The sequence below is a fragment of the Schistocerca nitens genome, chromosome 1 (genome assembly GCF_023898315.1).
Source record: "Schistocerca nitens isolate TAMUIC-IGC-003100 chromosome 1, iqSchNite1.1, whole genome shotgun sequence".
Lineage (NCBI taxonomy): Eukaryota > Metazoa > Arthropoda > Insecta > Orthoptera > Acrididae > Schistocerca > Schistocerca nitens.
In genome coordinates, this window is record NC_064614.1 from 475,638,504 (window position 1) to 475,663,398 (window position 24,895).

Genomic DNA, 24,895 nt, shown 5'->3' on the forward strand with positions numbered 1-24,895 from the left:
GAATAACTGATGTCCAACAACTAACCCAAATCTTGGTAAAACTACAACCACTCTCCAACCCTGCAGATGCGCTGCACTCATCTGTACAAGTTTACATGCACAAACAGTAACTTCTAAAAAGTTTTAGAACCTCAATTATTTAACTAATATAATCACTGTCAACTGTCATGATCATCATTAGTCCATTAGGTAAACACTGGGTATAATCACTTAAAGTGATGTTACACTAGACTGCTTTTAGTATACACTAGTGATTTATCAGGACAGTCAGCAGTACTATCAGATCATTTGCTTACAAAGCTATTGTGTACGGAATGATCATAAGAAAATGAAGGAAGACGCAGCCAAAATTTCCATTTTTGTGTAATGAATGGCAACTCTCTCTGAATGTAGTAAAATGTAAGATACTGCTTATAAGAAAGGGAAATAATCTGATCGTAGCAGATTACAAGACTGAGGTGAACATCTTGGTCATGCAACATCATAGAAATGGGGTGTTGGTACAAAGCAGTGCTATGAAATGGGTCAATAATGTAAAATCTGTATCAGAAAGGGTGAATTGAAAACATTTGTTGGAAGGGTTCTTAGAAAATGCAGTGCACCTGTCAAGAAATCACAAGACACCAATGCAACAAATTTTAGAGTACTGTTCTAACATTTGAAGTCCTTGTCAAATAGGCAAGAAAATAGGCATCAAATCAATACAGAGATGTGGAGCTATGATTAAATTAAATGGAAATCCTTAGAAGGAGGACAATGTAATTCTCACGAAATACTGTTGATTATATTTGCATTACCTGTATTTGGAAAAGACTGTCTGACAACACACTGTGACCATTATATATCTCTCTTAGGGGCCATGAGAATAAAATAAGAGATTAGGGCATTTACAGACACACACAAACCATGTTTCCCCCTCGCTCAGTATGCGAATGGAATATGACAGAAAAACTGATAATACTCGTACAATGTATCCTCCACTATGCTCTATACAGTGGCTTGTGGGCACACGGCTAAAGATGTAGATAGAATTAGGTATATTTGGCCTTAAGCCTCCTTATACAAAGGTATAAAATGATTGCACTTCCTGTGCTGCACATGGGAATGGAATAGGTCTATGATGCAAAAGCTCTGCAGTACAGTGAGAAGGTACTGGCCAGAAAGGACAAAATAAAAGTAGTATGGCAGCCTTCATTGCCTTCTCGTAAGTAAGTTTATTTGAATGTATATGTAAGTTTATTTGAATCACAGCAGGTACATAATAGCCTCAAAATTTTGCAGCAATGTTACACCAGTTGATATCAAATTTGTATTACTTATGTTCAAATACTATTACATAAAAATTCACCATTTTCTTACAATGTAAACCAGAAAAATGATATTTCAAGTGTTTGCACAACATGTACAGTACACTGGAAGACTTTATTTTGAAACTTATGAGACTAGCATCTGAGGTATAAATGATGAAAACTACTAACATAAGTAACTACTTTCAAGGGATTCTGTTCACATAGTGAACTTACACAGTATGACTACTTTCAGTTTTTTTAAATAAAAAAAAATCTTCAAGTCCATATTAAATGATACTTAATGTATCACAGGAATGAACAAAAATGAGAATCTTACTCCTGTTAACATGTTTTACTACTGAATCAACACTATTTAATGAAGTGCTTCTTATAAAATGAAGTATTTACATGACTGAGATATGCTTGTTAATTTCTAATATCACATATTTTGACATTTCAGGGACAATAAACACAATCAACATCTATATTTGAGTGCCTGATATACAGCTGACTTGTTACTACAACAGGCCCATAAACTTACAAACTTAATTCTGCAAATCAGTTGGTCAATCAGCTTGCATTCAAGCATCACACCAGTAACTTCAGAAAACACTACTTCATTTAAATTAACTAGATATGAACTGATGAACTTTACAAGCATCGTAGACAAAATGGCTTTCCTTATTACTCTCACACTAAGTCCTACTCACACTAAGTCCTATTGTCTGCTGTTGATGCTAGGAGAGGTGCCCCCTCCCCCCTCCATCTGAAAATACGCCATCAGGAGGAGATTGAGAGAGAGAGAGAGAGAGAGAGAGAGAGAGAGAGAGAGAGAGAGAGAGAGAGAGACACTTGCTTTCTATCACAAATACTGTTAAAGCATAATATACTTTGATTTGTTGTGAAAAATCCTGGTATCATAGTTACATAATAGTGATGTGTTCAGACAAAACTAATATCTACAAATAATAAGACTAGGACAATGATAATAATATTCGAGGTAACTCATGAAATCATCATTTGAATCATCTGACTAGGCAGGGATTGGTGTGTTGCAGTTTCCATGGTAGAGGTATATGGGACCTGAACACTCAAAAAACTGGTCAAAGACATCACGATATCCGTGATCTCTCCACCACGTGCACAGCTGCCTGTTCCAGTTGCAAGGTAATATTTTCACAAACTCCGGTCTTTCCCAGGCAAGGAGAGTAACGAAGTCCTGGTCTCCCAAGTGCCCCTGGAAAGTGAAACACACTGTAAAATCAACAACTACTTGAAACTGTGTGAAGTAATGTATATGCAAAAGGAATCAATAGCTAATGTTTAACACTTTACACATTTCAGTTTCTAAATTTTGAAATGAATAAAAAATCTGCTCTTGTGAACGTGACACCATTATAGGAATATAATAGAGGGAAACATTCCACGTGGGAAAAATATGTCTAAAAACAAAGATGATGTGACTTACCGAACGAAAGTGCTGGCAGGTCGATAGACACACAAACAAACACACGAAATTCAAACTTTCGCAACAAACGGTTGCTTCATCAGGAAAGAGGGAAGGAGAGGGAAAGACGAAAGGATGTGGGTTTTAAGGGAGAGGGTAAGGAGTCATTCCAGTCCCGGGAGCGGAAAGACTTACGTTAGGGGGAAAATAGGACGGGTATACACTCGCACACGCGCACACGCACACACACACACACACACACACACACACAAGCAGACATTTGTAAAGGCAAAGAGTTTGGGCAGAGATGTCAGTCGAGGCGGAAGTACAGAGGCAAAGATGTTGTTGAGAGACAGGTGAGGTATGAGCGGCGGCAAATTGAAATTAGCGGAGATTGAGGCCTGGCGGATAACGAGAAGAGAGGATATACTGAAGGGCAAGTTCCCATCTCCGGAGTTCTGACAGGTTGGTGTTAGTCCCACTAGCAAAGAATGTTGTTGTTGTTGTTGTTGTTGTCTTCAGTCCTGAGACTGGTTTGGTGCAGCTCTCCATGCTACTCTATCCTGTGCAAGCTGCTTCATCTCACAGTACCTACTGCAACCTACATCCTTCTGAATCTGCTTAATGTATTCATCTCTTGGTCTCCCTCTACGATTTTTACCCTCCACGCTGCCCTCCAATACTAAATTGGTGATCCCTTGATGCCTCAGAACTTGTCCTACCCACCGATCCCTTCTTCTGGTCAAGTTGTGCCACAAACTTCTCTCCTCCCCAATCCTGTTCAACACCTCCTCATTAGTTATGTGATCTACCCATCTAATCTTCAGCATTCTTCTGTAGCACCACATTTCGAATGCTTCTATTCTCTTCTTGTCCAAACTATTTATCGTCCATGTTTCACTTCCATACATGGCTACACTCCATACAAATACTTTCAGAAACGACCTCCTGACACTTAAATCTATACTCGATGTTAACAAATTTCTCTTCTTCAGAAACGATTTCCTTGCCATTGCCAATCTACATTTTATATCCTCTCTACTTTGACCATCATCAGTTATTTTGCTCCCCAAATAGCAAAATTCCTTTCCTACTTTAAGTGTCTCATTTACTAATCTAATTCCCTCAGCATCACCCGTCTTAATTTGACTACATTCCATTATCCTCGTTTTGCTTTTGTTGATGTTCATCTTATATCCTCCTTTCAAGACGCTATCCATTCCGTTCAACTGCTCTTCCAAGTCCTTTGCTGTCTCTGACAGAATTACAATGTCATCGGCGAACCTCAACGTTTTTATTTCTTCTCCATGGATTTTAATACCTACTCCGAATTTTTCTTTTGTTTCCTTTACTGCTTGCTCAATATACAGATTGAATAACATCGGGGAGAGGCTACAACCCTGTCTTACTCCCTTCCCAACAACTGCTTCCCTTTCATGTCCCTCGACTCATAACTGCCATCTGGTTTCTGTACAAATTGTAAATAGCCTTTCGCTCCCTGTATTTTACCCCTGCCACCTTCAGACTTTGAAAGAGAGTATTCCAGTCAACATCGTCAAAAGCTTTCTCTAAGTCTACAAATGCTAGAAACGTAGGTTTGCCTTTCCTTAATCTTTCTTCTAAGATAAGTCGTAAGGTCAGTATTGCCTCACGTGTTCCAACATTTCTACGGAATCCAAACTGATCTTCCCCGAGGTCGGCTTCTACTAGTTTTTCCATTCGTCTGTAAAGAATTCATGTTAGTATTTTGCAGCTGTGGCTTATTAAACTGACTGTTCGGTAATTTTCACATCTGTCAACACGTGCTTTCTTTGGGATTGGAATTATTACATTCTTCTTGAAGTCTGAGGGAATTTCGCCTGTCTCATACATCTTGCTCACCAGATGGTAGAGTTTTGTCAGGACTGGCTCTCCCAAGGCCATCAGTAGTTCCAATGGAATGTTGTCGACTCCGGGGGCCTTGTTTTGACTCACGTCTTTCAGTGCTCTGTCAAACTCTTCACGCAGTATCGTATCTCCCATTTCATCTTCATCTACATCCTCTTCCATTTCCATAATATTGTCCTCAAGTACATCGCCCTTGAATAGACCCTCTATATACTCCTTCCACCTTTCTGCTTTCCCTTCTTTGCTTAGAACTTGGCAGGCAGACAAAAAGAAACTCCTTTTTCTCTATATGCTCCTCCTTTCCAACCTTCCTCAACCGCTTTACCTCCCTGAGGAAGGAACTAACCATTCCAGAAGCCAGGACAGGTTTTTCTACTTTTGTGTGTCTCTATTGACAGTATTTATAATTTCACCTCCTGAAGGTGAGTAATGGTTAGCCATATTGTCTCTGTAATTCAAAACACATTTAATAAAGTTGATATTAATAAATTTTGTTAGAGTAGCATTTGGAAGCACATGTGACAGATGTTGCACTTCTTCACAAATTTTTTTATAACGGCGACTGTATACTGAACATAAGCAAGAAATGTATGAACAAGTTAAAACTACTTTAAAGCCCTGTTGACCTATTAATGCAAAACAGAGAAATAGTGGATGGCAGTAATTTCTATACAGATTTTATTAATAAAGAGAATACAGAATAGCAGATAGCTTTAAGAGTAGTGGTGACAGGAAGGGCATCTGCCCACCCTTTAAAACACACACGCCAAATCCAGTTAACCGCAACAACACACACCACAAGTCGGGATTAATGCTTGGAAAGAGAGAGAGAGAGAGAGAGAGAGAGAGAGAGAGAGAGAGAGAGAGAGAGAGATAGCTTTAAGAGTAAATGGTACATTGATAACATGTTTAAAACAATGAAGACAACTTTATGTTACTGACAAGGCAGGGTCGTTAAGTTGTGTAAATTCTGCTGTGCATTCACAAACATCTTTAGTAACACAAATATGACCAGAAGTAATTTCTCTATCATAAAACTGTTAAAAACATCTAGTGATTATGATAAAATATCCTCAGAATATAAGAGTCATTCTGAATAGTAGTAGTACCTTTCCTGAAATGTTAAAATATGCTTACGTTAAGCCACTGTATAAGAAAGAGGATAAAGAAATAACTAACAAACTTCCAGTGAGTCACTTTTATCTACATACTCCATACTTTAGAAAACCTAATACATAAGAGGCTTCTTAGCCGTCTGACTACCAATAGAATTATCAAAGTCTTAGTTTGGACTTGAAAGTGGTTTGGCATTGAAATGGCTATTTACACAAATATTGAGTATGCACTTAATTATTTAGATAATAAATACAGATAACTAGATTTTCTGTGATCTTTCAAACATGTATAAACTACATTGCAACATCCATTTAATTACATTGGAATATTGTGTTCCAGCAAATTCTGTGAACTGGTCGATAATAATCTCTAACTGTGAACAATGTCAACAGGGAAGATTCTGATATTCAACAGTATGTCTTCATGCAGTTGGGAACCAATTTTATGTGTTGCTCCACTAGCATTTCTTTTGAGGCTGTTGAGTAATCAACAGACAGCAAGAAAACCTGCTAGCTTTCAGAGTACTGCTTTATTTCAGCAGGTGGACTAAAAAAAAAAAGAACCCAAGGACATGTCAGTCACCATGATGTTTATGCCATTTGTCCCATGTTTCTTATGTTACCGGTAAAAGCCAAAATCCTGAAATGCCTAAACATGGCCATCACATCTTTAGTGACAAGCTATGCCTCTCAAAATATACCAAAGGTCTCATTGAGGCCTTTACAGATCGTAATTACCCTCCCAACCTTGCACAGAAACAGATCTCCTGTGCCTTATCTTTCTTGTCAACCAGCACCTCCCAAAATCCCACCGTCTGGCCACATAAGAACAATCCTTTCTTGACTCAGAACCACCCAGGACTGGAGCAACTGTATTACATTCTCCGCTAGGGTTTCCAACTGCCTCCCGTCAGGCCCTGAAATGAGGAATGTCCTACCCACTATCCTCCCCAACCCTCCCACAAGGGTATTCCGCTGCCCACCAAAACTACATAATATCCTCATCCATCCTTACACAACCTCTGCTCCCTACCCTTTGCCTCATGTCCCTGTAACAGACCTAGATGCAAGACCTGTCCCGTACATCTTCCCACCACTACCTATAACACTCCGGTCACAATCACCACCTAACCCATCAAAGCCAGGGCTACCTGTGAAACCAGTCATGTGATCTACGGGCTAAGCTGCAACCTCTGGGCTGCATTCTAAATCAACAGCAACAAGCTGTCTGTCCAAATGAATGGCCATGACAAACTGTGGCCAAGAAACAATTGGACCACCCTCTTGCAGTGCACCCCGGCTCAAAACAATGTCCATTTAAATGACTGTTTCAAAGCCTGTGCCATCTGGATCCTTCCCACCAACACCAGCTCTTCTGAATTGCTCAGGTTGGAAATCTCCCTGCAATATTGCCTACATCCCCACAACCTCCTGGTCTCAACCTTTGTTAGTCACTGTCCTTACCCATCTAGCCCCTTCCCTGTTCCCATTCTAGCACTATATATCCCTCTCTGTTCCACCAACACACCCAGTCTTTTTACTCTTCTTTTCCTTTACCCCCCCCCCCCCCCCTCTCTGTCTAACCTCCTAATGCACCTAGCTGCCTTACTCTCCACCTTATCTCTGCACACTCCCAGAAGTACTTTACCGTCCCCCCATCCCTACCCTGCTATCCCTCCCCCTTCCCGCCCCAGCCTGCTACTTACCCCAAACTGGTTGCCTCTCCCATAATGCACTGCTGCTTGCTGTCTGACTCCAGCTGCCAGAAACTGTGGTCATAAGAGTGAAAGTTGCTTTTGCATGTGTGTGTGTGTGTAGGGGTGGGGGGGTGGGGGGTGGGGGGGTGCTTGCCTATTTTTGACAAAGGCCTTGTTGGCCAAAAGCTAATCTTTCTGACAGTCTTTTGTTGTTCGTTTCTGGGACTCAGCATCAACATTATACTGTGAGTAGCAACTATCCTTTTCATTATATTGTTACTAAACAAATCTTTGTGATGCAAATGTTGTTGCGCTTAGGTAATGCAAGAATAAAACTAGTGTAATTTAATGCCACAACATTTGCAGTATCATACTAATACTCTGAAGCATCTCACCAGATGTGCTTCAGTCATCCAAGTCCAAAACTATGCACTAGAAATGTGTGTGGAATGAATCAAGAAAATCTTGAAGAGTACTTGCCATATTAACTACTGCTGCTTAGTATTCGTACATTAGTCTTAATAATTTCTCTCTTTCAAATCAACAACTAAAATCACAAATCAATACTCTAGATCAGAAAAAAGTACATTAAGTGTCTCATGATCTGTCTTAGGGGAGCGCCCCTGGCTCACTGACGTACGAACTGCGAAAATGCTTGGACCACTATGCTTCAGGCACATGTGGGAAAGGCCAATACATACATAGACTTTGGCCATTTCCTGGACATGCTTAAGAAACTAAAACTTCATCAGCTTTAGTGATGTTTGTTATTTTACCAAAGTGCAACCCAATGGTTCTCTGGAGCATATCTGTTCCATTTTCCCCACATGACATCACCAAGCTCTTTCTCCTTTGTCTTACTGTGAGGTATTTCATGTGGAATGACAATTTCTATGAACAACTGGTACGTGTTATCGCGAAAAGTCCACACAGTCCAGTGGTGCCTGATTTCTTCATGGTACATTTCGAAACAAATGTGCTCGACTTAGCACCTTATAAACCTAAGGTGTGGTTCAGGTAGATTGCGAACACATTAGTTGTGTGGAGCCCCATTGAGGAACTACTCAGTGACTTCCTCCGATTTTCTTATCAGTCTCCATGCCAATATAAAATTTACCATGGAGACAGGAAAGAACCAACAGTTGCCCTTTCTGGCTGTACTAGTTACAAGGGGTGTTGAGAACCTGGGACACAGCATATATCAAAAACTTACACACATAAATTGTTTCCTGTACAAACAGTCAGATCTCCAACTAAGTCTAAAATGAGGGATGATGAAAGAATACATCAGCTGCAGCACCTCTGATCTCAGATGCAGCACCTGACAACAGCTTCAACAAGAAAGAGGAAAGCCTGAAGCCGAATGGACCTTGGGATTCCCATGCTGCAGTAAACGACCACTGCAGGTAGCAAGGGGAGAACTACAGCAGTAATGACCAGGCAAAGGCCCTCAGGCATTGGCTTGACAGATGTGTGCTGGCAAAACATCTGAAAAGACATCAAACAAACAATTGTCAGAAAAATCATCAAACAAAGATGGTCAAATTACCCAAGACAGAAGCCAACAGGCTGTTTCTCAACAAGTGGCTATGAAGGACTCAATAATTTGTACTTCCAATATTATTCTCTCAAACACTATCCACACAATCCAAAGAATAACATCGGTTACAGGCAGTTTTGAAACAAACATCCCACACTAGGGAACATGACCACATACTCCCAGCACGCCCTCCACATACATGATCCATTTCAAATAAATTCCTCCACTACCACGTCAAACCACACAGTTATGTCACAGATCAAAGCAGATGGGTAGCATTGCAAACTTTGGTTGACCCGAAACAAACCTATTGCACTCAAGTACCAGCAAAAACAAAATAAAAAAATGAATCCGTGTCTTCTTTGCACCACTGGCCTATCTGTGCCCTTTGCACAGAGAACAATGCATTCTGAGTAGTGTCACCTAAAACATGTTATCAGCAAAGATGTACGCATGCTTATTTATATTAGTAGTTTTCAGTGACACTCAGTTGATCTGATAAATTGGATTTCCTCCAGTCAGCAAACATCATTTCAAGAAGATGTGGAGTAATCTGAAGAGGACTGACTGCTGCTGTTCCTAAAACAAATCAATTTTTTTTATGACACTGTTAGCTCCTTAACGGCAGTTTATGAACAGTAGGTACATAGAGTATTTAGTCTTGGAACTTTAAGCATATTCTTGAGGCAGGTGCAAAAACTCAGATTAGCCAATGTTATATGAAGACAATTTGTTTGAAGTGGTATGCCTGTGGAGATAGGAAATATAGCAAGGAGATACTGACCTACAGGTCAGTAGTGGGTTGTTTCTCTCAATCCTTCATTTGAAGAATATTCTCCACTTTGATGAGCTCTTCACCTTCTTCACAATTTCATGTTTCAGATCAGTGAGTAACTTGTCACAGGTTCTGAATTCAAAGGCTGAAGATTTGCATTATGGTATGGTGACCTGAATTGCCCCTCCACAAATAATTGACAGAATGCCAATGAGACTGATTATTACATAAGACAGCACTGCATAACACAAGATTAAGGTAAAAAATTAATTAAAAAAATATTGATCTTTAATGAAAAAAGCCCTGGTTATGCAAAAATATTTGTGTAACATTTTATATTAAATTCTCACAAACTGTTATTCCAATACTTTCATTTAAAACTATTTGTTGATATCTGCGTTATCACCATATCTTACACAAAATTACAGCAAACATTAAACATCGGTACACGGTTGGAAGATTTATTATCAGCACATCCCTTTTGTTCATGAAAACACATCTTTCAATGCTATACTGAGCAAGAAAAAGGAGTAATTCCAAATGTGGTTGGGAGATTATTAATGTACGCGACTAGCCTTCAGGTTTTGTTACTAGCAGGTCCTTATCAAATTTTCCACCTCCTACTCATGATGTTTGACAACTTACCTTGAAATTGTATTTTGAAGCAAGCTGTGTGACAGACTGTGGCTGGAGTAGCCTACGGTACTCCTCCGAGTTACGCATTTGTTTCAGATGGAGAAGCACTACACCACTGTTCACACCAGGAAATCCGCCCCGGGAAGGAGGATCGCCAAATAACGTTCCTTTATGCTTTCGTCTGTATGAGTGCAGCACATGATGATAAACTGGTGTCAATTCTGGTGCCATCCCCAACACAGTTTTTCTGCCAAAACTGAATTCACATTCCATTGCACAGAACTTTACTTTCAAGATAAATTGTTCTGATAAAGCTAAGCACTAACAAGTAGCAATATGCCAAATTGAAACATTACTTCCTTCAGCTCAAAAGGAAGGTTCCTCACATTATTTCAAAATGACGTTTTAGGGTCTCACCTGTCAAATTCCCTGAATAAGTCTGCTACATCAGCTAGAAATTTGATATCAATATCAAACATAATAGCACGCTCTTGTTGTTCAGCTATTCTGTGCAAACCAAGTGACAAAAAGAATAATGCATCGCTATAGTAAGATCCCGGCTGTGAGCTGAAATGTGGCTGCATAGCAGCAACAATGTCAGACACACGATCTGTAGCTTCATCTATATCATAATATGACACCTGAAACGAAATGTTTTGTCAGCAGTCGTTATTACACTATTATGAAGAACATATTTAACATGAAGAGAAAAATTACCGTAAAATATTTCTTATTCGTGTTCTGAACACTATGTATCACATCTTCTCCACTACTCCTACTGGAACTGTCAGTTATTACGTGCAGATTAATTCTGACAGAAGAGTGCTCCAACATAGAAAGCAGAAACGTTTTGAATTTCATTTTCATCTGATAATTACTTTGAACTTTGGTAAATGTGCACCACACATTGATAGGTTCTGCCTCACTAGTCCGTTTGTCAGCTCTTGCCGTTGAAGTGAAATTAGAAATTCGCGCCTTTGTTTCATGTTTCTTGTTAAGTCCGACGAGTGACAGCGTCCTGTTTTCGCCAGACACTGTTTTTCTGTTAACTTGTAGTTCCGATGTTATTAACCCATACAACAGAATAAGCAACGTGGCTACGGCTATTAAATTTATTAGAACCTTATACAACATACGCATGAAGACTCCACTTTCATGATCAGCAGGTCAAACACACAATCGCATACAAATACCACAGCAGTCAGCCCAGCTTTCGATACAATCGAATACAATATCTCGACACATTGAAGATCGATTGCTCGATCGGAAGATGTATGTATAAAACATCATAAATTTTGTCGCAGTTGTATTGAAGAAATATTTTTTGAGTCTAAACTATTTGGATTAGCCCCAACATTACAGAAAACATAATCTCATATATAATAATAACTTATTATGGGAACTCATTTATGCGTCTTATATAAACTGGTCGCAATTAACCCTCGTTAATTGAAATACTCTGTAACACTCTCTCCCTTATTTGTAATGAAAGTTGTTTATGAGCGTATGATCGACAGCTTTATATCGATTTATACAGCAACAAGTTGTTGTAAAGGTGCGTTTACACTGCGATTTGTATCGGCACATGTATGAGATACATGTATATGCGACTTTGCGACATGTATCGCGACTTGTATGAGTTGACAAGTATCAACCTCATACATGTATGAGCGTGCGTTTACACTGGTTGATATGTATCACTGTGCGATAGCTTCCGACGACGATTTGGAAGTTTTCACATTTTTATGTGCTGATACACTTGCTCTTTTGGAAGATGATAGGAAGAAAAGGCGGAGGAAGCGTAGATGGTGGCACAGAGAGTTTCTCGCGAATTAACGCTAGAGGATGGCGCATATTTTAGAAATTATGTTAGGATGAGTATGGAGGATTTCCGCGGTTTGTTATCACTTGTGGCTCCTCTTGTGTCCAAAACCAACACAAACTTTCGGGAAGCGATTCCACCAGAGGATAAGTTGGCAGTAACACTCCGTTTTTTAGCCACTGGGGATTCCTCGTAAAACGAAGATTTCATGACAAAACATTTGCATTGTCGTGCGATTGCTAATGCCAACGTCTCACACACGATTGTCGGCATCCGTTGTCAACATTATCACGCGAGGCCGCCGGAATAACAGCAAAACATTGATATACGTGCCAGATGCATGAAAAAATTATATAATGTATTACATACTCTGATATATATTAACTTTTACCTTCACTTCTTGGGATAAAACTTGCACAATGGCCTCGCAAACATGAAGAATAATGTTGCATATGGCACTTTTTGATATTCTATGCAGATACATTAACGTCGAAACGACAGTCGGCACCTTCAAAACTCAAACAGCCGCCAAAGAGCCTGGTACTACGCATGCGCTAATCGTCGAAATAAGCGGCAGTCGACAAGGCGACAGGAAATGATAGTACTGCGCATGCGCGAGTTCTTCAAATGTCGCTCATACATGTCGCGTATATGGCCAAAAAGCGATATACAAAATGTATACGCGACATGTATGAGCTCGAGGGTCCGCATACAAGTTCCGTGAATTTTTGTATGAGGTGATGTATCGCGACATGTCAAATTGACATGTCGCTCATACATGTCGCGATACATGTATCCCAGTGTAAACGTACCTTAAGTGCCGCGACCTTTAAGCCTCGCCGGAGGCATCCAAATCAAAATAAGGAAATATCTAAGTATCTCTGTTTAATTTTCACAGAATTTGACACTGTGTATCCTGTTTACATGTAATACGTCATATATGTAACTATGGTTTTCTGTAGTGTATTGTAATGTGAGTTAAGTGACATATGCTGTCGACGACAATAAACGTTAATGAAGACTGATGTACACTATTCTAAAAACTGTTTAAATTTCTAACAGTGCAACTGGGCACGCTCATTTGTGCATGCGTTACTTCCTTGAAATGAAACGGAGGCCGTGCGTAAAGGACGCATTGCTTCCCGAGTTCGGTGGGAATCTCTCACACTGTTTAGCACACGACAGGCAGCTTCGGCGATGTGTGTTTTGTTGTGTCGTGAGTTGTGGTTATGCTCTGAGGCGATTTATGTGCAGTAAAGTCTGCTGACTCCAAAGAAAGAAAACTGAAATTTGTAAATGATTACTGTGGTGTGCGTACTGCAAGACCTTCGGTACACACATCAGCAGATTATTTGACTTGTCGCTCTAGCGAAGTAGGCGAGTGTCAGCAATAAGTCTCGTGGTCTTATCGTGGCGTGTTTATCTTCTGCCGTTAGGCCAGACGATAGAAATGCCACTTCCACGCTTAGAGTAGCCGATTGACGGTGACCAACTTTAAACAGAACTTGATTAATTTTCACATACATTTATTAAAATAATAACAAGCATAAAAATAACTTAACTTGGTTCTGGATGCTATTTACAATTGACAATCTGAAGTTCCTTTGGTCTTGGTACGTTAATCTTATTCTCACATATCTCTGATACTTGACAAAGTGTCTATACATTTCTCTTCATGGCTATGTACAGGAATATGATAATCTTATTAGGCGCAGACTGAAACTTGACTACAGACTAATGAAGACTAATGCAGACTGAGTAATCGGATGTCTGTACACTCATTATAATACCTTGTGCGTTCATGCATCACTGCGCAAGTGTGATCCGTCAGGAGAGAAGGTTCTACGTGAGCAGCAATCTCATTGGCTGCGTTACATATTAATACGAGGATCGGCGGAAGCAGAATTTGGTCCGTCTCTAAGACAGCGCCATCTCATAGTGTGGAGACGGACGAGTGCTGCGCCTGTGCTGTTGTGCTTAGCGGGGTGCGCTCTATTGGGAAAATTGTGTACGCGCTGACTACGCAGAACTATGTACACAACAATTACAAAGAGAAGTCATAGGATATGGAATGCCGCTTCTAAAGATTGCTTGCATAAAAATTTGGTGTTTGACGTCCTGACCGTCAAGTCTGTTATTAGATAAAAAGTCTCCGATAAATACATCATATCATAAACCATAAAGAATAAGACACCGCATCTAGAAGCAGGAAAACTGAGAAGAAGAAGAAGAACATCTCCGGCGGTACTCCGCAAGGTTACCGCCCTTCGATTGTGCCATTCCAGCACTAATCGAAGTGCTAGGTTTTTCAGGTGCCAGCCAGCCAGCCGGGCAGAGCAGAGCCGCAGCGGTCCAGCAGCAGCAGCAGCAGCAGCGGTCCCGGTCCCGGTCCAGCCGGCAGCAGCCAGCCAGTCCTCCTGCAGCAGCAGCAGTGGTCCAGCCAGCCAGCCAGCCAGCAGCAGCAGCAGCCCCGGCCCCGTCCACGGCAGCAGCAGCTGCGGCGTTCCTGCCACTCGCTGTCGTCGTCGCCGTCGGACCCTGGTCTTCGTCCGTCGTCGTCTTCCTCCGTCTCCGTCTTTGTCTTCCTCTGTTCCCTTTCTTTTTCGTCCAGTGCGTTTTTGTTTCTCCCTGTCGTCATGTCCGCCCCCACCACCACCGCCACCACTACCACCACAGCCATAGTTTATACTTCCCCTTCCGCCGCCATCACCACTATAACATGGTGTGCCCAGACACACCCCCTCCTTCCATCCCACCTCTTCTCACTCTCCCTTCGCCCTCGCTCTTTGTCGCCCCCTCTCCAGCTTCTTCCTCCCGCTCCTCTCGATCTGATCCTTTCCCCCCACTCCCCCAGCCTGTCACTGCAGCTCCAGCTAGGGTGGTGGCTCCCAAAAAGGCCCCGCCCCATCCTCCTTCCCCCCCCAGGGTGCCATGGATGTCTCCCCACCTGGCCCTGCTCCCTCCGCCTCCTCCTCCTCCTCCTCCCCCCCTCTTTATACAAATATCTCCTCTCCCATCCCGATCCTTCCCTTCTCGAGGCCTGGAATCTCTCCCTCCTCCTCCGCCAACACTTCCCTGGTGCCCCCATCTCTCTCCTCACTTCCAGACGGGATTCTGTTCTCATCTCCTCCCCCAGCCCAACCCTCCATACTGACATCCTCTCCCGCCTCCCCATCACCCGTTTTGGCCCCACTGCCTCCCTCACCCCTGCTCCTTCTCCTTCTCCATCTCCTACCCGCCAACCCCAACCCCCGCATCACCCACCGACCCTCACCGCCGTGATCACTTGGCTCAGTCCGTCGATCACGGAGGAGGAGGTATTGGCTGAGCTCAAGGCGCATCCCACGCTGGAGGTGCGGGCGGTCCGCCGCATTTTCAACGCGGCCGGCCCCACCTGCCTTATGCGGGTTTTCTCCAAGGACGCCCCCTCCATTGACCGTCTCCTGAAGGAGGGTGCCCTCCTCTTCAACCAGCGCTATAAGGTCGACCCCTCCCGTTCCCCTCCTCAATCCCTGCACTGCCAGAGGTGTCTGCGCTATAACACGCACCCAACAGCTGAGTGCCGCGAGGCCCCCACCTGCTTGTAGGCAAGCGCACTTCCTCCGGCAGTGCCCTAACCTTCAATCCCCTCCCTCCTGCAATACCTGCAATCTCCCCCATCCCACCTACTCCCACAAGTGTAAAGCCCGACCCCTCCGACCACTCCTGAACTCACCGTACCTGTCCGTCCTCTGGACGCCCCCACCCCTCCTGGCAATTCCCTTCGTCCCCTCCCCCCACCGCTGAGGACATCATCAGGTTCCTCACCATCATCCTTCAAAATGTTCATCCCTTTCATGCCCCCACACCCTCCAACAAATCTCCCTCGCCACCTGTTCCATTTTCCAACTCAAAATGTACGCCACCTACTCCAACAACCAGGCCCATTTCACCTTCTCCCATCTTGACACCCTCGTCTAAATCCCTGTCATGGCATGACAGCAACGTATCCTTTTCAACAATATCCGCTCCCTTCCCACCAACAAGAACCTCTTCCTGCACACCCTTGCCACCCACCGCGTGGATGCCTTCCTCCTCAATGAAACCTTCCTCCAACCCCACCACTCCGTCCACACCTCGCCCTGTCTCCTCCACCGCTCCGATAATCCCCTCCCAATTGCGCGTGGCGGAGTTGCCATTGGTCACCACCGCCAGATCCCCGTTCAGCTCCAACCTCTCCTTCCCGACCCCACCGAACACCTGATCCTTAGTCTCTTCTTCCCCGGCCTTACCGTCACCTGCGCCACCATCTATGTCCGCCCCAACGCCCCTCTTCCCTTCGACTTCCTCTCCCACATCAACCGTACCTTCTCCTCCTACGTGATCGCCGCCGACCTCAACATCCATAGTCGTTCCGCTGCCCAATTACGGCGGTGGCATCGGTTCCTCTCCTCCCTTCAAGGCGACCTCATCCCCATCCCCCAGCACACCCGTCCCGAATCCAACTCCACTCCTGATGTTATCCTCTCCTCCCCCAACCTCCTTGGCCGCATAACGGTGGATGTCCTGGAGCCTATTGGTAGCGACCATCTCCCTGTCCTCCTCACCATTTCAGACGGTCGTCGCCCCCACCCCGACCCTCGTAATGACCCTCCCCCTAAGTACGTCCATGACTACTCCCGTGCCAACTGGGATGCCTACCGGGATACCCTTTCCACCCAGGTCGATAGCCACCCCTTCACCTACCACCACCCTGACGATGTAACCCATGCCGCCTCCTTTCTCCAGCAGACCTTGTCTGAGGCCGTGGAGGCCCACGTCCCTACTGTCGCTGTCCACCCCCACTGTCCGACCTTACCCCCACAGGCCGTCCTCCTCCTCCTCCGTGAATCCCGTCGTCTCTACCGTGCCTTCCTCCGCACACGTGACCCGGACACACTACGACGCCACCGGCAAATCCAGCGACACATTCGTAATTTGCTCGTGGCTAAGAAACGCCGGGACTGGCGACAGACATGCACCCGTGTAAATGCTACCCTACCAATCAACTCGTCTAAGTTCTGGTCGGCCTTCTGTCGCCTTACCGGAACTAAACCCTCCCCCTATTATCCTCTTCTCCATAATGATCACCCTTTCCCTCACACCCTTAGTAAGGCCAATCACTTTGCCTCCTACCACTCCGATGTATTTTTCATCCCCGATGATCCCCAGATCGATTACTCCATAGCCGGCCGAAGTGGCCGTGTGGTTAAAGGCGCTGCAGTCCGGAACCGCAAGACCGCTACGGTCGCAGGTTCGAATCCTGCCTCGGGCATGGATGTTTGTGATGTCCTTAGGTTAGTTAGGTTTAACTAGTTCTAAGTTCTAGGGGACTAATGACCTCAGCAGTTGAGTCCCATAGTGCTCAGAGCCATTTGAACCATTTGATTACTCCCTCTTCCCGGATATCCGCGATCGAACTGACACCTCTGTCCCTCCCCTCGCTCCTGGTTACCAGTACTTGGACAACATTGCACACACGGAACTCAATGCCCCTATCACTACGCAGGATCTCATTGCTACACTCCGCATGAAACGCAAAATCGCTCCTGGTCACGATCGTGTCACCTACCGTCACCTTCGTGAAGCTCCAGTCTCTTTCCTCTCCACCCTGGCCAGGCTCTACAATGTAGTCCTGTCCACCGGTTACTACCCCGACCTGTGGAAAACCTCCCGTATCCTCATGTTCCTTAAACCTGGCAAACCGCCGTCCGTGTCTCCTCCTACCATCCCATCAGCCTTACCTCGGTCTTCAGCAAGGTCCTGGAATCTATCCTCAACCGACGCATCCACCAGCTTCTCCACGAGCACCGCCTCCTTCCCGTTACCCAGTGTGGCTTTCGGCCGTTCTTCTCTTCCGACGACCTTCTCCTTCACCTCACTCATCTCCTTTCCGAACAGCTTAATTCCCGTCGCTCCGCAATCTTCCTCTCCCTGGACCTCGAACGTGCTTATGATCACATATGGCATTCCAGTCTCCTCTTCAAGCTCCAAACCTTTGCCCTTCCCATTAACTACGTCTGTCTGATCGGCTCCTTTCTCTCCCGCCGTCCTTCCTATGTCACCATCCATAACACAGATTCCTACACCTTTTTCCCCTCCGCCGGTGTGCCCCAAGGCTCCGTCCTCTCCCCCCTTCTGTACCTTTTGTACACGGCGGACATGCCGCCGCCGTCAGCCCCCGTCCACCTTCTCCAGTTTGCCGATGACACCGCCTTCCTTGCCCTTGCCCCCACCCTGCAGTGCTCCCAACACCTTCTCCAATCCCATCTTCACCGGTTCACCGCTTGGTGCACCCAGTGGTTGCTCAAGGTCAATCCCTCCAAAACCCAGGCGATCATTGTAGGCAAAACCACCCCTTCCTTCCGCCTCCTTGATTTCTATCTCACCATCTATGGCCATCCTATCGCCCTCACTCCCACCCTTAAGTACCTTGGCGTCACCCTCGACCGTCGCCTCTCCTGGACTCCCCACCTCCGGACAATCCAAGCCAAGGCTCGCTTCCGACTCAGTCTCCTCAAACTCCTCTCCGGCCGTACGTGGGGTCTGGACCCCTCCACCATCCTCCACACCTATAAATCCCTCATCCGCCCTCTCCTTTGTTATGCCCATCCGGCTTGGATCTCCGCCTCCCCTACCTTTTATAAATCCCTCCAAATCCTTGAACGCCATGCTCTCCGCCTCGCCTATTGCATCCGTCTCCCCTCCCCCACGCGGATCCTGTACGATCTCATCCCCTTCCCCCACCTCCTCCTTTTCCTTGAAAGGATACGGATCCTGTACACCTCCCGTAAACTCGATCCTCCCCACCCACTAGTCTCCCCGATCCTCTCCCACCCCTGCCTGCTGCCGCGCCTGTATTCCCACATCCCACCCGGTCTCCATCTCTCCACCCTCCTTACCAAGGTGGCTTCCGCCAGCTCCCCCTCCCTGATGATGTCCTCCTACCCTCCATCTACCCCTCCTGTCAACTTTGACCCTGCCCCACCCCCCACTTCCGGTGTCCTTTCCTTTAGGCACCCTCCCTCCCTTCTCTTTCCTTTTCCCCCGTCCCCTCCCTCGACCCCTCTTCCCCCGGGCTTCCCCTCCCCCTTCCTCCCTCCCCCTCTCTCCCCTGCTCGTGGCATCTCTGCTCTCCCCTCTCGCTCTCCCACTCCCCTTCCTCCTCCTCCTCCTCCTCTCTTGGCATGTCCCCGGACTCGTACACGCTCAGTGAACATACGCGCGCCGGAGATCATCGCCGTCAGTGTTTCGTGTGTGTGCCTTCGTTTGTGTGTAGTGTTGTTCGCCGTCACGCCACCACCGTTCACGTGCCGTCGCCATCATCCATGTTTTGTGCACCGTGTCGCCTAGTGTTAGTGATGTTTCTCGTCCAGCGTGAACGGCTCCATGTTTTTTCGATTTTTAGTGTCTACATTTTTTGCCCACCGTTTTTACTGTCTACTCTGTGCAACCTTTATGTATTACTTGTTGTCGACCTCAAGGCTGAAGAGCGGCGTATTGTGCTGCTGACAGCCCGCCTTTGTATAAGGTGTTTAAAATCACAATTAAAAAAAAAAAAAAAAGAAGAAGCCTACAAATACATGAAAAATGTATATGAAAACTGTAGACGAATATTCGTGCTTCTGCGACTTAATAGCACAACAGAGAAACCTGACATCTAAACAAAACAAGTGTAGAGTTTGTGTAGCTTCGTAACAAACTACTAAATGATATGAAGGACTCTGATGATTCAGAATACACAAAATTGTAAAACACAACTTCCATTCTAGTGGCTTCTGGCGTCTATAACATTCACGAATTTGCCGAGTCCGAGGATATTAATCTACACACAATCTTTCGTGGTTAAAGTTTAAATAAGTATTTTATAAAATGAAATGCAAGTGACGTACTGAAAATTGATTATCTTCCACCTACCCACTAGGAAACTCCGTTACGTATTTCTCAGTTTCAGGTATAATCGCTGAAGTGCTTTGTCTTTAAATATGAAATATATAGTTCAAACTGGGGTATAAGTCACTGGTTATCAGGTAACGAAATGTTATGTCCAGTTTTGTCACTGCAGTTCACCAAGCAGAAAATCTAAACCCTCCCTGTAACCTCCTCCTAAAATTTAAAAACAAAACGTTTAGTCATTTCATATTTCTCGTAGCTCTATTATCGAAATACCTTTTTGCCCAAAGTGGCCTTTACTTTTTTATTTAATTTTTTCAGCATCACAATAAATGGAGCACCAACTCTGAAGCATAGAAGGTCCATAGCAGACTGCATGCGCAATGAAACAACGTGTGGGTAAGAGAACGCCCATACGCAGATACATGCGCCTTTTCACTAGGCTGCGGTCACAATGGCACCGCGCACCGATATCAGTGGATTCCACCAACGACCGACATCGTCCGAAGACGGCCGATCTTTCCAAATCCATCGCCATCACGTGCGCGGTCATAATACAGTCGATTTCATAGCCAGAACGTACATATTTCCGATGACAATCTGTGAAGTTCAAATGTTTGTTTTTTTACAGTCATAATGGCCTACACGACACGAAACACGCCCTGTGGAAACAGATAAGTTTAGTCAAAGGAGTAGTCTGTGGCATCCTGAGGATGAAAAATATCATAAAACCTATATAGCTCGGAATGTATGGACTGAAATCGCAGTTTTATTGGAAACCACAAGTAGGCAAAACCTTTGTCGGAAATTCCAGGTGTAGATTATAACCACGAAAAATAATTTATTCAAGTTACAGGGATTGTGTATCTCATGTTAACGTTGCTGTGATGGATTTTCTTGGGTTGTAGTAGATGGACATAGGCTGTCTACAAATTATTGTTACAGCTTACTGGCGTTTTTATACCAGTGACTGGTTATTCTGTTCCATGAAGTGGTTTGCAAATGTGGTGCACGTATGTTTTTCTATTTTACAGTGCTGCATATGTTCAGAGTATCTTATTCCAGACTCCGTGTTTGTATGCTGAGTGACAACTATTAACGGTTAACTGAGTACACTATGTGATCAATAATATCTGGAGACACCAAAAACATGCATTTTTCGTATTAGGTGCATTGTGCAGCCACCTACTGTCATATACTTCGTATCAGCGACCTCGTAAGTCAGACATCGTGACAGAGCAGAATGGGGCACTCCGCAAAACTCACGGACCTCGAACGTGCCAGGTGATTGGGTGTCACTTGTGTCATATGTCTGTACGCGAGATTTCCACACTCCTAAACATCCCTAGGCCCACTGTTTCCGATGTGATAGTGAAGTGGAAACGTTAAGGGACACGTTCAGCACAAAAGCGTACAGGCTAACCTCGTCTGTTGACTGACAGAGACTGCCGACAGTTGAAGAGGGTTGTAATCTATCCAGACCATCACACAGGAATTCCAAACTGCATCAGGATCCACTGCAAGTACTATGGCAGTTAGGCAGGAGGTGAGAAAAATTGGATTTCATGGTCGAGCGGCTGCTCATAAGCCACACATCACGCCAGTAAATGCCAAACGACGCCTCGCTTGGTGTAAGGAGCGTAAACATTGAACGACTGAACAGTGGAAAAACGTTGTGTGGTGTGACGAATCACGGTACACAGTGTGGCGATCCGATGGCAGGGTGTGGGTATGGCGAATGTCCAGTGAACGTCATGTGCCAGCGTGTGTAGTGCCAACAGTAAAATTCGGAGGCGCTGGTGTTATGGTGTGGTCGTGTTTTTCATGGAGAAGGCTTGCACCCCTTGTTGTTTTGCATGGCACTATCACAGCACAGGCCTACATTGATGTTTTAAGCACCTTCCTGCTTCCCACAGTTGAAGAGCAATTCGGGGATGGCGATTGCATCTTTCAACACAATCGAGCACCTGTTCATAATGCAAGGCCTGTAGCGGAGTGGTTACACGACAGTAACATCCCTGTAATGGACTGGCCTGCACAGAGTCCAGGGGCCCTATTCTATATCGTTCATACCGATCGGTGCAGTAGGTTAGTCTCGGTAGTGACGTCATTTTCGGTTCTTTATCCGAATTTCCTATTCAGTAAGCTTCTGAGACCTGTTAGCGAGCGGTCCTCCCACCCATTTTTTAACAACTGTACCGAGAAGTTTTGGATTTCGGTATGGCCTAGTCATTCGGTTAGCTGTGGTTTATTTACACTTATAATTTGTTATTTTAAACATATTTAGCGATTTTAGCTTTGGATTTAGTGATTGTGTTACTAAAGAAGCACCACAGGATGCGTCCGGTTGGAAAGTGGGTTCATAATAGACTATTTTCCTTTGTTAAAAATGTTTAGGTTAGGTTGTTACTGTGATATATTACAAAATAAAAAAAAAAGTTTTCGGTCAATATTCTCTCAAAAAATCCTGTTATTTTTATGCAATTAAGTGTTTAAAGATCATTAAATATCAAGACATTGGCTCTGCTTACGTATATTACATAAGTGTTAGTTGAAATTACTAGTGACTTCGCATAATATTTTCCGCAAATGGTTTACTTATTAATTATCGAAAAGAGTTTAAAATTTTTGAGTAACAATGCAAAGGAATTTTGTGAAGTCTGATAGAGGAAACCTAAAATTTCATGCATTTACTGCTTACGCCTGCATCATTCGGCAACGAAGTCAGCCTGTGTCTCTCTCAAATGGAATTATATAAAATAAAGCGCTATGCGAATGTGAGTAGTAATAGCGAAGTTGGTAAAGCGACGGACTGCCGTAGTGAAGGGTGTAGATTCGTATTCTGCTGGGTGTGGAAGTATTTTTTTTTTCCCCTCTTAGTGTCTGCAACGCATTCTGAGACTTAGGTAATCGTCAAAGTTAAGCATTTTTCTGCAATATTCGTTGTAATTTACACACAAGAGCGGACTTTCAAGTAACGAGTATCTCCGGTTTCGTGACATCCATATGTTTAAGAAATGAAAGATCAAATGACTGTGCGTGAAACAACTGACAGTGACATTTATACTACTTCTTGTCACAAATAATTCACCATTTTTTTCAGTATACATAGCGATTTCCGAGAGTGTGTTCAGGCAGGAAACTAGAGTACAACGTAAATTAGTGCGAATGAAACTAGCAGCAATCGTCTTTATACTCTAGCTTGTCACAAGTACTTACCTGCGGTCGAATCCTTAACAACAATAGACAGAGATGAAAGGTTCCTGCCACAATATTTTCAGACTATACCACCATATATCAGACATTTTGATTCATTAGATGCATATTATAAACTATAACGAACTTCTATACTGCACTCGCCACACGCTCTCGAAAAGGTGATTTTTTAAAATTTGTTTTTACGAAGCAAATCGTTGATGTATCGTATAGGGAAGTAGGCTACTTCACCATCTGGATCTTTCAGAGCGAGTTACAACCACATTCTAGTCATTTTCTTATTCTTTGACACTCTCTTAAACAATTTTTCGGATTCGTGGAGATGTGTTCCGTCTATGCAACTAACTGAAGGTAGTTTATTCCAGCACGCATTTCGCTTCTTTTATTTGTGAAGTATCATCACGAATAAAGGAAGCGAAATGCATATGGCTATAAACAAACTGCCTTCAATTAGTTGCATACATGGAACGTACCTCCATTAACTTTGAAGCGACTAAGGAACGACGGAAAACAGAAAAAATGAATTTTTGGGGTGTTTCTATAGATGTATTTGTACAATGTGGTACTACACTCCATTCCTAACTCATACTCCGAAACGTAAAATCCAAAACAAGACGTCGATGTGAATGTGAATAAAATGACATAATGTGACATTTATCACAGTTTCCAGAACACATTCAATATTCTATCGTTATCACGCATTCATGGAAGCCCGTGGTCAGCGAAATTTGAACAGTATTATGTACTCTGACCACACTTTTCAGTACTGTGAAGAATGGCATGCCTGTCTCAGCTGCTAGCCGCTTCGAGTTCGTGCCACTGTGGCGCTGCAGTGCGCATGCGCGGATCTGAGGCAGATTGCTTTTTATTGGTTGGCGCGAGGGGAACTGACAACAGCTAGGACCTTACGGAATCGCTTTCTGAATGCTTACTGAACATGTGGTGTCACCGCCAGACACCACACTTGCTAGGTGGTAGCTTAAATCGGCCGCGGTCCATTAGTACATGTCGGACCCGCGTGTCGCCACTGGCAGTGATCGCAGACCGAGCGCCACCACACGGCAGGTCTCGAGAGACTGACTAGCACTCGCCCCAGTTGTACGACGACGTTGCTAGCGACTAGACTGACGAAGCCTTCCTCTCATTTGCCGAGAGACAGTTAGAATAGCCTTCAGCTAAGTTCATGGCTACGACCTAGCAAGGCGCCATTAACCATTTCAAGAGAGAGTCTCACTTGTATCATCAATGAATGCTGTATACAAATGATGGATTAAAAGTTAAGTATTCTAGCAGCTACGTACTTTTCTTTATCGCATTCATTACGAATCCTGTTTCAGACCTATCTCTAGACTGCGTCAGTAACGCGTGTCTTTCGGCTACTTCAGTGTGGCGTAGCGATCTTGTTACGCCACAACAGAACAATGTTGGCGGAAAGAAACAGAATAGGACCCCTGACCTGAATCCTATAGAAAACCTTTGGGATATTCTGAAACGCCGACTTCGTGCCAGGCCTCACAGACCGACATCGATACCCGTCCTCAGTGCAGCACTTCGTGAAGA

At 44.2% G+C, this 24,895-nt stretch overlaps 1 protein-coding gene across 1 annotated transcript; it reads right to left on the reverse strand.

Annotated features, from left to right (window-relative positions):
• Window positions 1–1,239: 1,239 nt before the first annotated feature.
• LOC126252021 (xyloside xylosyltransferase 1) lies at window positions 1,240–11,588 on the reverse strand. Its single transcript, XM_049952810.1, has 4 exons — window positions 11,104–11,588; window positions 10,804–11,027; window positions 10,396–10,642; window positions 1,240–2,526 (listed from the first exon to the last, which is right to left on the reverse strand). The coding sequence occupies exons 1-4, from the start codon at window positions 11,524–11,526 to the stop codon at window positions 2,323–2,325; spliced, it is 1,098 nt and encodes a 365-aa protein (XP_049808767.1). The 5' UTR covers window positions 11,527–11,588; the 3' UTR covers window positions 1,240–2,322.
• Between the last annotated feature and the right edge of the window lie 13,307 nt (window positions 11,589–24,895).